We start from the raw sequence: 14,356 nt of genomic DNA, 5'->3' as shown, positions 1-14,356 counted from the left end.
TTTCCTACTTCTTAGCAATGGAGTAATTTATTCTCATGAAAAGACCCACTCTGTGCCTATTAAGTCATACATTTGGAATCATTCTTCTTTCTGATGAGTATTTTGTGTAATTGGTTTCTTTTGTGGATAAAATGCTTTCTTTAGCTATCAGGTGTTCTTTTGATGACGGTATAAAAATACCTATGTATATCACGCTGTATTGAATAAAGGTAATTTGAGGTGGTACTAACGGTAATAATCCCTTCTTCACAAATATGTATAATATATTAAGGCTAGATTCCACTCTTTTTCATTATCACAAGAGGAAGTTAGCTTCACTGTGAGCAGGAGTGGATCTGCTCTGATTCAATGCAATAAATCCAGAGAAATTCCAGTGAAGTCTCATCTATCAACAGATACTGCCCTTCGTTTACTGGGGTGGATCCAGGATAAATAACTCCAGTGACATAGCTCAAATGGAGCTTCTTCACCAGTCCTTTTATAAAAAGTGCTACTCATATTTTGGATACTGACCTCAAAATAAACAAATATGTGCATCCATTACCTTCTACTGATCCTGGAATTTTCATTTCCATGATGACTCCTGGGCACAAACAGGCAGTAGACTGCCCAACAGCACGTCCTTGGTAGTACTGCAGTATCACAACTCTTAGCACAAGAGGCCATAGCAGTCCCTCAGATACTCCTTTTAAATGACATCTGGAGGTTATAACAGCAACAATATAGTCCAGAAATACTTCAAATCCCGGGTGGACCAGAGGACATGAGGCTCTCAGAGCTGTGCTGCACCAGAGCAGCTGAGCTGAGTGTCTCCAGAGGGCCCTGGAATCCACAGGGCCACTTACATAATGTGTTTTGCCTAAAAGTGGTGCTGTCCCACAGAGTGTGAGGTTGTGGCTATTTTTGAAAGAGAAGAGAGAAAAGAAAGGTGCTTGAGGGCTCTTGTGCAAGGGCTCTGGAGCTGATAAGTACGGATCTGAAAAAACCCTGGTGAAATCCACTCCACAGTTTCTGGATTCTAGATTAAACTGAACTCTGAATACAGTTTTAGATACAGTTTAAGAAAGCATTTGTCAGTCTCTCACATCCACCTCGCTGATTGATAATTACAGCGTTGCCTGTGTCTGACTATTGGCAAAACATCCACAGCAGTTCCACCAGTACTGCAGAAAATTCCCTCTGAGCAGAGTGATTTCTTCTCAAATACAAGAATGAAATGAAAACAAACAACCTATTTCTCTGTCTCTCTCTAATGGCACCCTTGTGCTACTCAATGGAAAAAGAAGAGTTATCCTATGATTAAGTCCGGCACTTCCTTCTACTGAGCTAGCCTGCTCTGCCCTCCTGCTCTGTCCAAATTCTCAAGCCTGTTTTGAGTTCAGAACTCATACTAAGGTGTGTTTCTTAAGGTACATGCTTGGTATAATTACAAAGTTATTGATTATTGCCAGGGAACTGCATGGGTTTTCAGAAGTAAGCCATTATTAGCTTAAACAATAATCTCACTGATTAAGCCTTATGCTGCACTTTGAAGTTTATCTTGCACTGACTATGGCTGATCATATTAGAAAGTCTCTGCAAGATGGAACCTCATTGAAAAGTCTGCTTAGAAAATTACTAAGCAGTCAGTCCTTCTGTTAATAACTCGTTAAAATGAATGTTTTTAGACTAGAAAGCAAGCACTATCTGAATAAAGATCAAAGCCTCAGAAGTTTCTTTGAAAATCTTTTCAAGTAGTCGCAGCTCTGTAATCCTCTGTAACAACAAAAGCTATTCCTAAATGTTTCCTAACTCACTCACTCACAACATGAACCTGGCTTCCTCTTTACTATCAGAGATGTACACCTCCCCAAACAATGAGCCAATCTAGCAACTGACTCATTATTTTCTAACATACCCTAATGAAAAAAAAATCTATTTAGAATCTAATACTGAGGTATCAGACACACACAAATATATGCAGTCAAATGTGCATGTGATCCTTAGGGCAAATGCTGGGAGATATTCCTACCACTTATCACAAAGTCTCAGTTCCACCCATGTCCTCCCACCTGCTTTGGAATTAGGCAGCAGGACAACTGTCAAACTGTCAAGTAAGTCTTGGTATCATTTCTGATCATTAGCTCGACCTCTGATCACTGTCTTTCATCTTTAAATTAGGCTGCATCAAGGCAAGAAAGAACTGTAGCATTACAAGCTAAGATTTTCTTTTGAGGGAGTAATGTATGTTTCAACAAAGCAGCCTGTTCTGCTTTAACAACCACATACCTCCAAGCATAGAATTAGAGGCTTAGAAACGCACTCTGCCACCCAGAGCTTGAGACAGGTGTTGATCAAGCAAATAAGAAGTCTCAATATTTCTAATTTGATGAAAACAACGTTTTCATGACCTTTCTTAAGTGCTCAAACACAAACAGCTGAACCAAGAGAGACAGCTCAGATGTTCATGTCTTGGATGAAGACCACTTTGGAAAAGCAATAAAACCAAAGTACAGAAGCATATTTTAATCCCACTGCTGAGTTCTATATTGACTTTTGCTCTGCTTCACAGAAGGGGCTAGGTGACTTTATTTTTATTCACTTTCTTCACAGGTTGTCAAAACAATCAGTTTGGGGCGGATGATCTATAGTTTACTGAGCTTTTTTGAACTGCAGTCCATGTGTTTAATCATTTCAGAATGAATTACTGTAATGCTGTCAGGTTTTTTGTTAGTAAACTTTAGCTTAAGTACGTGCCTAGCAGGAGGTTAACACCAAAGCAAGAGCTACTGTCCTTCACTTTTCATCTTCCAGAAATAACAGTACAGTGTTCTGGCCTTTGTACTTCCAAGAGGGAAGTGTAGGGAAAGTTTTGAGACCGAGTTGAGCAGTGACAAGAAGTTGGGACTTGACCCACGTTTGTTATATAACGAACATCAAACCTGGATGTACCACTGCAACTAAGAATACAAAGCCTGATGTTAGTGATGGCTACACTGTGTCCACATATTAGTTACCCTCACATCTCTCCATCAGATTTTCATCCAGATATCTTCCACTTTCTTTGTTTCGTGCTGTATTACTAAACACATATATGTATTTTTTTTACTTGAGATGCAAAATTGGTATGGAATTTTAACTACAACTGTTTAAAGCTTTACAGCTTAATGTTAAGAACAGCACTGCCCAAAGGTTCAACCTAATTAAAAATAGCCTGAAGGCTTTTACTTCCTGACACTACAATGAACTTAAAAGGAAAAAAACCTCTTCTTGTCTGCACTGCTATTACTGGATTACAGAATGCTGTGTAAAGGGAGGTTAATGGAGCCATCCTCATGATTAAGTTCAAGGGATTAATGTTTCAGTTCAGTTGCTTTTTATTGAAACATTTTTTTCAAAGGTCATATTAACACTGACTATTGCAAAGTGAGGCAGCTCTCTAATTACCCATCAAGTTCAAATGAACCATGCAGAAAACTTTGGTTCAGTGATGTTTAGCTGCATACTTCAATGCAAAATATGACATATAAGATAACTCATAACAATAGAAAAACAACAAAAACCCTTTCCTACTGCTGCACAGAGTAGCTTGAATTCATGCCTGTTAAAGGGCAAAGACAAAGTTCACTTATCTTTAGGAGGAGACAGTGATTAACTTTGATGGCTTTTGGATCTACAGTACTGGCAAACACTTAAGCACAGGCAAAATCTAAGCAGGTCAAACAAAAGAAACACCCACACAAAATGGCATGAGAAACAGAGATCTGAAATGAAGCTGAGTCATAAAGAAGTGTTACAGATGAGTTAAGCTCAGTTTCCTAACTGAAGTGTTTCAGAGGTTTGGGATTTTCAACTATCTTGTCTTAGCAACTGAAGGAAACTGCAAAGCTTTCATGTGGCCAGGAAACAGGACCTGGACACTGCTAAAAATCCAAGCCTGCTTCAACAGTCAATTCAGAGACAACAAACTCCCATGGAGAAGTCAGGTGCTATTGTCACATCCAGACCTGCCCAGTTTTTTCTCTCTGCATACAACCTGATGTGGGTTTCTGCTGAGCACCTGAGCCTCATGAGGCAAACCTCTGAGGGTGTTTTGCTCTTCTTCAAGATCAGAATGCAGGTATGACTGCCAGCCCCAGCATTATGCTTCAACCAACCAGCAGAGCTCCTGAGGTCAGCTCTTCCCAAGTGTGATGGAATATGTTCATGGAGCTATGCTGGTAGACAACAAGCAAATCATAAACAAAAGCAAGCACTCGCATGATTAAGTCTGCTCTACGATATATTATTCACCTTGAAGTGAAATTGGACATTTTGAAGTCTGTTTGAACAGATCTGTCAGTGATACTGCCACTAGCACAATTTGCTTGGTTGTCAGACCTTTTACCAGAACAAGGAATAGATATATTCCCCAAAAGGTACTGCTAGCAGAGACAGGAAAAATAAGCAATACTACAACTTACTAACACCAAACAGCATCATCTCCACACTGATAACAACATTTTGTATTAAAAGAATGGACTGGAGATGGACAGACTATGCTTAATTAGAAAAAAAGTTATTTAGATCACGATGTGAAGCTACAGGTGTGAGAAGGACACAAAACACCTTCTGCCCATGCTATCCTATCCCGGATAGAAAGATTTAGGTGCAGCCAGACAAGAGCAGCACAATATATCCCAAGAAGAAAGAGCAGTCCTACTAAAGGTGGATGAAGTACCAGCACAGAGAGGAATCAGTCCCTCTGGTATCTCCCTTCTCCACAGATCTGTGTGTGGAGGCTGCACACGCTGTCAAGGAAGAGTGGGCTTTTCTATTGACAAAAGTGGATTTGGTCCCTTGCCTCTCTCATTCTGAAGTTAATACGGTTCATCCAAGTGTAGTTCACCAAAGGGTCAAGCCTGAACTGAGATGAATCTTATGGAACTTCACTAAGCCCTTTGCTTTTTTTTTCCCACTGAGATTCCATCAAAATGTATAACATGAACTCCTCAGAGCTCTGATTTGTTTTTAATCTAATTTCATTTGCGTGTGTCGCTGTTGGTAGCTTCTATCTTGTAAAAGTTTTGTACTGTGCAAAACCTAATTTAAGAAGAAAAATTGGCAGAAGCAGCATCCCTTTTTCCATTAGAAGTGCTTATCTTTTTAATGCTCTATCTGTGCTTTATTACTACTACAGCACTTGACATCTTCCAAAGGCATTAAAAAGTTCTCAAGAGGCCTTATAACTTTACAATGTGTTCTGCGATGCCAATTCTAATCACAGTCTAGTTGAAGATAAGTTTAATGAACGCTGGAAAAACACAGGCCTCTCATGATAAGTGACCGAGCTATTTGAAGAAGCAACAGTATACTCTGAAAATAATGACTGCTTGGGTTAAAGCTCTCTTAAAAAAATATGTGTGGAGTACACGTTTTTACTAAGGATAACAGAGACTTCTCTTGAATTTTGGGAGTATTCCAAATGGTGGTAGGCAAGTATCAGAACTGCATGAGATTGTTAACTTGCACAAACCCCTTTTAGAACAATGACTTATATAACACCAGCTTCTCACCATTTAATAAAGATGTATTTAGAACTATAGAAATACAGACAAGCATTAGATTTAGTAATGATGACTGGAAAATTAATTCAATTGCAAGTATGCAACAGTAATACTATTATTCTGAGTTAGTTACAGAAGTTATTCCTAAAAAATTCTTATCACTTATGTTATTTAAGCTTTCTTACATATCAATTAGTTTGAAATAATAAGTCTTTAGGCTATCCACTAATTGCAGCACTGTAGACACAATCTGTATTTAAAATTATGCAGTGAAAATTAAGCCAAAGCACCAAGCAGTCTTGGCTAACAAAAACGTTTTCCTCAGCCCTTCGGATAAAGAAGGAGAGATAATGGGGGCACTGAATTCACAAGAGAACTCTTTCTCAGTTTACTATTCTCTGCTCGTCACATGTTATCACAGAGTACCAAAGCCACAAGCCGTTATCCACGTGTTTAATTTGCAGCATTGCATTTTCAGTGTATTCATTTTCTGACCATATGGTATGACTGCTTTCAGACAAAAAAAGAGAAAAGAACTTCAGTGATTAATGCAAAGGAAGGACAGCAACACATATAACCCGAGGAACAGCTGATTAAGAAGATTCTGCCACAGGATCCTTTACAAGTGCAAGGTAAACGTGGATGGGAGATTTAAGTGGTTTAGTTATTTTTTTAGAAGGCAGAGGGAAGCTGGTTGCAGAGGAGCATCTAGTATATACATAGGAGGAGCCACCATTTTTAGTTTCTACCTTCTGCTATGGCTCCAGGCTCTTGAGAAAGGCTTCAAACTACTCTTTTAAGTATTGCTGTCCTTGCAGAATTGATCTCGGGAGAACAGAAGTTCCCTTGTCTGGTTGTATTTTACTTCACTGATATGTTGAAACTCCAGTTTGGCACTTGTGTCATTAGAGCTGGTTTATGCTGGCACCTGTCAGAGGCAGACAGCACGGACTGCTGCATCAGTCACAGCTGCTGTCTGCAGCCGCTGTCCTCAGCAGCAGCAGTGATGGGAAGAGGAATTATTCTAAAAACACAGCTACCAACTGACAGGTGCTCTTCCCTGAATCCTCTATGCCTACAGTATCAGTGAGGAGTCAAAGAGAACATTCAACTGACTAAAACAGATAATGGGGATTATGTCTCCCACCACAGAAATTAGAAGCAAGCAGCTGAGATATTCTGTGCTGAAAGGTATGTCTGATGGAGGGAATCAGAAAGTACATCTCAGATTGGCGTTTCTTAAAATCAGACAAACTGAAACAAGTTGCTCCTACAAGCTACGCTAGCAGCTACCGAGCTGTTTCACCTTACTGTCCCCTACATTCTGATTTTACTTAATAGGAAAAGGCAGAGCATGGAGCTTTCTGAGTGTAATGTAACTCTTCGTCTTTGGACAGTAGTGATTTACAATCCTGTGCATGAAAAAAGAATCTCTTTGATTATCAGCCTATCCACTGTGAGATCTCCTACTGTAAGTAACCTGCGCTTAATATGTAACTCTTTAAGACACTGAAAGATGTTCCCTAGTGCATGCAGATTTATTATAAAACTCTTTTTAGATGCTCATTAAATGGCTACAGGAGGAAAACAAAGGTAAATACTGAGTCAATGCTGTTGTGGCATGTGTGTATGTTTGTTTGCATATCCTTACTAAACACGAGGGAAAAACAGTATCTGGTAATTTTTAAGTAAATCAAAATAACGACTTCACTGACATAAGCAGGGATTTTCTATAATAATTTACATTACTGACATATTCATACTAGACACAGTTTGTTCAGGAAGGACAGGTAAAGAAAAGGTCTTAGTGAGATATTTATCAAAGATACTACCTTTTTTTTCCTGATCTCCAGAGTATTATAAGAGAGAGACCCGCAGAAAGCCTCTGAGTGCTAACAGAATTGGATGTGAAAATGGACACTTCATGGTGGGGGCCTGAATGATCAGATTAGTGAGATTGGGTGGTGAAGATTACTAATCCAGAAAACTTTTGGATGTGAAACACAACAGGCCATGGGATGCTCAAAATGCAGGGAGAATTCATATTTACATTTGTATTCTCTACTTGTGGTTTTTTTTATGAGAATACAGACATCTAGCTCACATAAAAGACCCCTGAGCAAGCTTACTGCTTTTTCATATTAAAGCAATTTCTGCATCTGACAATAGAGATGATCTTGGCCTGTAGCGAATCCTCAAACATGGTTTATATCACTGACCTGAATATACTTCTGAGGAAGTAGCAGCCATTAAGAGGCAGCTGGTATTACAAGAAATTAACCGCAGACTTAAAAAAAAAATAACTTAAAAAGTAAAAAATCCAAGAAATAATTAAAAATTTGAATTAATTTTCAACCAATTGGTATTTTCAAGTGTGGGCCCCAGCAGCGTCTGTGTGAATACAGATGGGAATGAAGGGTATTCCAGGCCAAGAGGAGACATTAGCACTGACATGGAATTAGAGAGTAGTTACTGCAGAATTTATTCCATTCTGCCACACAGAGAGTGAGCTCCTGCTCAGAATTACAATGATTCCTTGAGAGAAAGAGTGACAGTGAATTATCATTCCCAGGAGCTTCTGTAATTTCCAAGCAACTTGGCATTACACAGACTTGCACATCTATCATGCCTCAACTTCAGCAGCATTACAGCATCAGTTTAAGGTGTACAACTGACAGAGCAAGGAAAGATTTAATTGCTGCTAAGGCCATCAGTCCTATCAGGAATACTAACTTCTGGAACCAGATAAGTGCTCTGAAAACTGAACCATCAGAATTTTCAGCAGAAACGATCACCTTGTGATCAGTAATATTACACGGAGATCCCACTGACCTACGTAACACCCTGACAAATAAAGCTCTGACCCATACAGGTACTTCTAAATATCCTAATATTCAATAATCTCAAGAAGAAAGTCAGAAGACAATCTGCATACATACTAGTAGTTTCTAGAAATACTAACCTTCGATATCAGCAGTTGGTGAAACAATTTGACTTCTTTGCTCCAAGCTCTATGTTTTATTCAGGCATTAACACCTCCTTTGTGAATGTGAAGATGTCAGAATGTGAACTACCACATGCAATATCATTCCCACAGGACATACAGTAATTTAACATGGAGACTGACATTGCTCCATGCAGAATTCTAGTTGTACATAAGAGCTATTACAAGACTTACAAAAATCCAGGTTTAGAAAAGATGTCAGTTTGATTTGAGACAGCACCTACACATGGCTGAAACCTACTGAAATGCTCCACTATGCACTGAAGAGTTTATCTGAAAGAGCTCAAAGGATAAGAAAAGTGTAGCAGTAAGTGTTAGGCCTTACATTTCATAACTCCTATTGGCTATTCCTTCCTGGTCAAAACGCCCTACTTGGACCAGCTATTTTGTATGGAAGAAAAAGGAGATGCATCTTTGGACCAGTCTTTTAAATCCACATTCTCTTATTCTGTCTAAAAACTCTATTTAAAATCTCAGCTGTTGACACACATAAATCACTACTAACTAACTAAAAGTTACTGCTACAGATAACTAATATTTGCTGGTGGACTCTGACAGCTCCTGAATGAAGCTCTGACTTTAGGTAACCTCTCTAGATTTCTCAACAACTATAATACAATGACATAAGAGGATTGGATACCTCTCCTGCGTATGCTCTAAGGTCATTCCTACTGTTCAGACTGAAGCCAGTGTCTCATATGGGAGAGAGAGCTGAGATAGATACACTCCTCGATGGCCTTCATAAAAGCTTGACTTTTCCTTCTGTGCCACCTGACCTCCTCCCATCCATCTGCTTCATAGCATTCAAAATGCCTTACGCTGTGGTTGCACCAGTGAGAGTGTAGGGCAGAAAGGGGTGGACGAAAAAAAAACCACAACATTTTTCCATCACTCAAACTGTGGAGTAATGGATGGATCAGATGAAGTGTCCTAAGCAGTTATGTGATGCCACCAAAGGTTCTTATCTTAGGTCTGAGTTACTTCTTACTGCAATTGAATTGCCCATTCCCTGCCATACTCCCAAGCTATCCTGACTTAACCCAAGCAGGGGGTATGAATTTGGCAGCATATTATTTGCAATGTAAGTGACACATGACAAGAATAGAGGTTAACACTTTTGTTCTTTTAAATGTCCACTGAGTTGTCTCAAGGCAGATCAGATCTATTCCTAGCTCCTGCTTTTCAGGAAAGGAAGTCAGCACATCCCTAAGGAAGAGAAATCAGTATTCACATGACACCTACACACAAACAACAAAAAAAAAATCCTGTTCTTTAGTGAACAATTGCCCATTTAATGTTGCCACCTCAAGTAAGTCACTCTAATGAATATTGGCAAGGTGCCGACACATTCATTATGGCCTCTACTTTCTTTTGTCACAACTACTTTGTTCAGGAAACATGTACTTTTAGGTACCTTGCCTGTATCCAAGAGGAAAACAACATTCATGTAGTCAGGGCCCCACCTAGCAGCTTTAATCTTTGACCTTACCACAGTGAGAAAACTAAGCGATGTTTACAATCAACTGCATTCTTTTTAAAGAGTTTGAAAGTATCTTTTTCTCAGTAGTAGAATCATGAAAATAAGTAATAAATATATGATGATACATACATAAAGTATGTTAGTGTCCACCTGGGTAGAAACAGGTAATCCACAGAAAAATAGAAGCCTGAGAAGTCAAGTTATGCCCAGATGCTATTAATTAGTCAAGCTATTAATTAGTCAAACTTAGTTAGCATTTGCATCTCTACAGAGTGTAGAAGCTATTATCTATTTTGCAAGACCCAGATAAAACATACACAGCTGGTTCCTTTTTTCTTACCCTTTCATACGTGTCCTTGGAAGTATACCTGGTAAGTATGTAAAAAACAAACAACCCTTCCTATGCATTCTGATAAAACAACTTCTAAGAAAGCACAAGGAATTGCCACACTGATGCTGGCCAGGGAGAAGAGAAGCAATCACAGCAAATGTGTTCCTTTACCACTACTGAAGGTGCATCTCTAATGCTGGTATTGGTACCACACTGACTGGAGGAGTAGTTGCAAAACCTGAGCCTTTGTTGTCACCAGGAAAGACTACGAATCACAAAACAACAGTTAAGATGTTGTATGGGACAGTGAAAAGCCACACAAGGATATTCCTTGGCAGGGAGGATCTTGAAGTGCTCTTGAGAAGGCTCCTTTTACTCCTGCACATGTCTGTGAGTTGAGCCAGGGGACACTGAAAAGCAAACAATGCCTGCTTGGCATGTAACCAGAACCCTTTGTACCCAGGTAACTGCAGCAGAAGAGTAGTTTCTGTTACCAAACACAGTCCTCACTGAGAAGCCATGGTAGCTCTCTCCTCACAGGGAAGCAAAGCATATCAAAGCATTCCAGAAAGCTTCAGTAGGAGAATTATTAAATATAAATACAAACCAAGTGGGATTCACTGATTCAGTGACAAAGGCATGTGATTTGTAGCCATTCTCTAGTCAGGGAAAACTCAAGACCTCATGCCATGAGCGTAGATGACAGCAGATATCCCCGGAACACTACTGCATTCTGTTAGCATGTTCTAATCGTTAGTCCTTCTGTAAAGGACTTTTACATTTCCCCCTAGCTTTGATTGCCTTTCCCCAGCTGTCTTCTGCTCCCTTTCTCCTCCCTTAAAAACTCACTCTCCTACCTCTAATTTTTTCCCTTAGGCTCTACTAATTCCACTTCACTGATTTCACTTCCCCCCTACCCCCAATTTTCCTTCCTGCTCTCACACCCCAATTAATATTTTCTCTCACTATCCCATACTCTGGTGTCCCAGATGACAAAATTTATCTGTTTGGTAAGCTTAATTGTGAGAGATGCCCAAAACTCCTACCTTCAACACCCTTTCCCTTTCTCATCCTTTACATGCAGATGCTCTCAATTCCTACCCCTGTAATATCCCATCACATCAACCTTCTTTACCTCCTCAGAGAGACATTGAATAGTGCCTGTTTCTCTGATATGTGAGTACTGCAGCTACTGTGAGCAGAGAACAGAGGATATTCTGATGATCCAGAGGGCTGTAGAGAGAGAGCTTGTATAATCATGCTGCTACACACAACCCCTGACCACTGCACTGAGGTGGGGCAAAAGCGGCAATAAATAAAGCAGGCAGGCAGACAATGGCGTGGGGTATGATTTGAAGAAGCCACAAATTGCTTTCCCAGTATAAAAAGAATGCAATGGCCAGTGGCAGCATATGTTATGCAGCTAGCAGATAATAATCAGGGCTGTAATTGCTCAAAGATTTCAGAGGAACCATCAGGCAGTAAATCGTGGACACTCCTGACTCAGAGTTTTGACATGTAAAATGAAAACAACATTAGCATTACTAGATAAAAAGGGGAATGTTTCACTCACTTTCACTATAGTCTCATATTCCATTTCTACTTCTGTTTTTCCTCTACTTCTTGTTCTTCTATGCTCTTTAAAACAAAACCAAGGATCATTTCAATTTGATGTGATTAACAATTACTCTAAGCTGAAATTACATAATTTTGTTCATTACAGTAAAATAACAACTCTTTAATCTACGTATTTAATGAAAAACAAAAGATTACTTCATGCTTCTGTGTGTGGGCTCATTAACATTTGACTAGATAGTAGGAATGTGTTAGTCAGAGAAGTCACTCTGTTTATCACAACCTGTCACTCCATACTGGCAGAAGATAATATTTCAGCAGTGTTATGTCAGAGATCTGCTAAGCTGCAGCTCAGGCACATCACAGGAAATGACAATTGACACTTCTTTGTCTTCTTTTCTTTTTTTGGGGGGAGGGGATAAGAATACCTGACTTAGAAAAACCCAAGCATCACCTATGCTACTTGAAGGCTGTGCTTGAAGAAATACCTCCAGACATTGAAGCAGGAGGGCTTCAGAATACAGTCATGCCTAATGCCATGGACTTCATGAAGTTTGGATGGAAAACCTTCAGGGACAAATGCAAGTGCTTACCAGAGTGGTGCAGACTTACACCAGTCAGCTGATTCCCTTTGACTTGGCCCTGCTGCAGCGCCTGAGCATGATGAGATGTGGGACACGTTGCTGCTGGACATGACACTACTGCACCTTTGTTCAGATTCAGCATTTCTCTCTGAAACCTCTGTTTTGATAGTTTCTAAGAGAGGCAGGATTTTCAGGCTGTCCCATCAACCCAGAAGACCCCAAAATGCTGCAGGCAGCTGCACGCTACTCAGAGCTGAGTCACTGGAATGGCTGTGGCTCATCACATACCATTCTGTGCACCCTGAGTTTTAACTCTCTCTCTTGATGAACTCTAAGGTGTAGATTAGGGAAGTCCTGAAGGTAATCCAACATCAAACAAGAAGACCCGTGGTTCTTAGCTTGTAGTTGTAGTTACTAGAAGACGGCTACAAAATTATAGCCCAGAAGTTAAAATAAGAGTGACTTTTTTGGTTCTTGCTAAGTGTAGCCTTCAAGCAAAGCTACCGTGCCATTTTTATGTGGCTGCAGTATGCTTTATTCTCTGTTGTGTTAAATAGTGTGGCTGCTGTCTCTTTTTACTCTATAATAAGCGTGATTTCAATAATAAGTGATTTACTGCTTCATAGCTGTAGCAATTGAATGAGTTTACTGCTAACTTGGTTCTGACTGTGGAGTTAAATCATGGCTCTTTTGATACAGTTAGTGCCACTAAAATCTTGACATTCTGCACCTCATGTACTTTATACCCTATTATGTATTCAAGGTAATACCACATATACTTATTGTATATCCAAGAGCCAGAGCTGTAATGGCATCAAATGCAATACTAGGTGAGAATCAGCCCTGGAACAATAGCATGCAAGTTCGTTGAGGTCAACTTAATTTTGCCTTAGCTGTTGTCTGTCATGTTTGCTACAAATGAAACTGCAAATTGAAACCTTTAAAAATAAACAGAAACAAACAATAGCACAAAATAAAATTCTCTGTTTCAATATTGAACATTAAAATAGCTTAACAAACAAAATAATACGTTTTCAATGTGCCATGAAACATGTCCTCTCAAAGCAACCTTTTAAAAACTGAACATAAGTATGGAGCCACTTCCTTGGTAGCGGGTAAAGAAGCAAAACGATACATTTGAGCACCATGTCCTCTTTCTACATTCATGCAGATTTGTAAATGCCTTACAATTGAGTCACAATGGCAGGCATAAGAAAAGAAGTTAGTTAACAGTGGGGCTGGATTTGGTTGAAATCCTTCACAAAGGAACTTCTGCCACCAATTTATACTGTGTTGCAACAAATGAAATAAACTTTTACTTATTTTCTCCTTGAACTCTTTCTCACCTTGGCACCAGTGGGCTGTAAAACTGCATTAGCACTGACACAAATGGTGTTAAAAGATACATGTTGGGTATAAGATGTTCGGGTAATGGGTGCCAGTGATTGTGGTAGCTTGCACCATTTTGACATGCAAAATGAATCTGAAGTATTAGCTGAGGAAGCAGAAAGTGATCGTTTGTAGCAGAAAAAAACGTAACAGCAAGAAGGTGAAATATAAAGTGGAAAAAGAAAGCTGCTTTTTTTTTCCTTTTTATAGTTCCCAATCAGTTCTCCTGATGCACTTTGCTTTTATGTTTCTTTGATCTCTACACTTCATTGGTTTTGTGCTCCCACTGACAAACAAATCAGAGAAAGCATTACTATGAATTGGCAGCTTTTACAAAATTACATACGTGTTTGCAACACACAAACATTTTGTTACTGTGGATGTCGTTCCAGTTCTTTCAGTGAAGCTCATAACTGCTGAAGCCTCGTTAAGACTTGACTAGAAATTCCCTGTAAACCAATCTTGGAA

At 39.4% G+C, this 14,356-nt stretch overlaps 1 protein-coding gene across 3 annotated transcripts in view; it reads right to left on the bottom strand.

Moving 5' to 3' along the window:
• Positions 1–14,356, bottom strand: part of PLCB1 (phospholipase C beta 1) — a 359,203-nt gene that overhangs the window by 13,226 nt on the left and 331,621 nt on the right. Inside the window, exon 32 of one of the 3 annotated variants that reach the window (XM_072331035.1) lies at positions 11,914–11,978. The exons of the other annotated variants lie outside the window; for them this stretch is intronic. Within the exon in view, the coding sequence (XP_072187136.1) occupies positions 11,940–11,978 (39 nt within the window). The 3' untranslated portion in view covers positions 11,914–11,939. The remainder of the gene's footprint in view (positions 1–11,913; positions 11,979–14,356) is intronic. 3 annotated transcript variants of the gene reach the window in all.

This window comes from Excalfactoria chinensis, chromosome 3 (genome assembly GCF_039878825.1).
Source record: "Excalfactoria chinensis isolate bCotChi1 chromosome 3, bCotChi1.hap2, whole genome shotgun sequence".
Taxonomy (NCBI): domain Eukaryota; kingdom Metazoa; phylum Chordata; class Aves; order Galliformes; family Phasianidae; genus Excalfactoria; species Excalfactoria chinensis.
The sequence above is the reverse complement of the archived record's forward strand: the minus strand, read 5'-3'. Positions and strand labels throughout refer to the sequence as shown.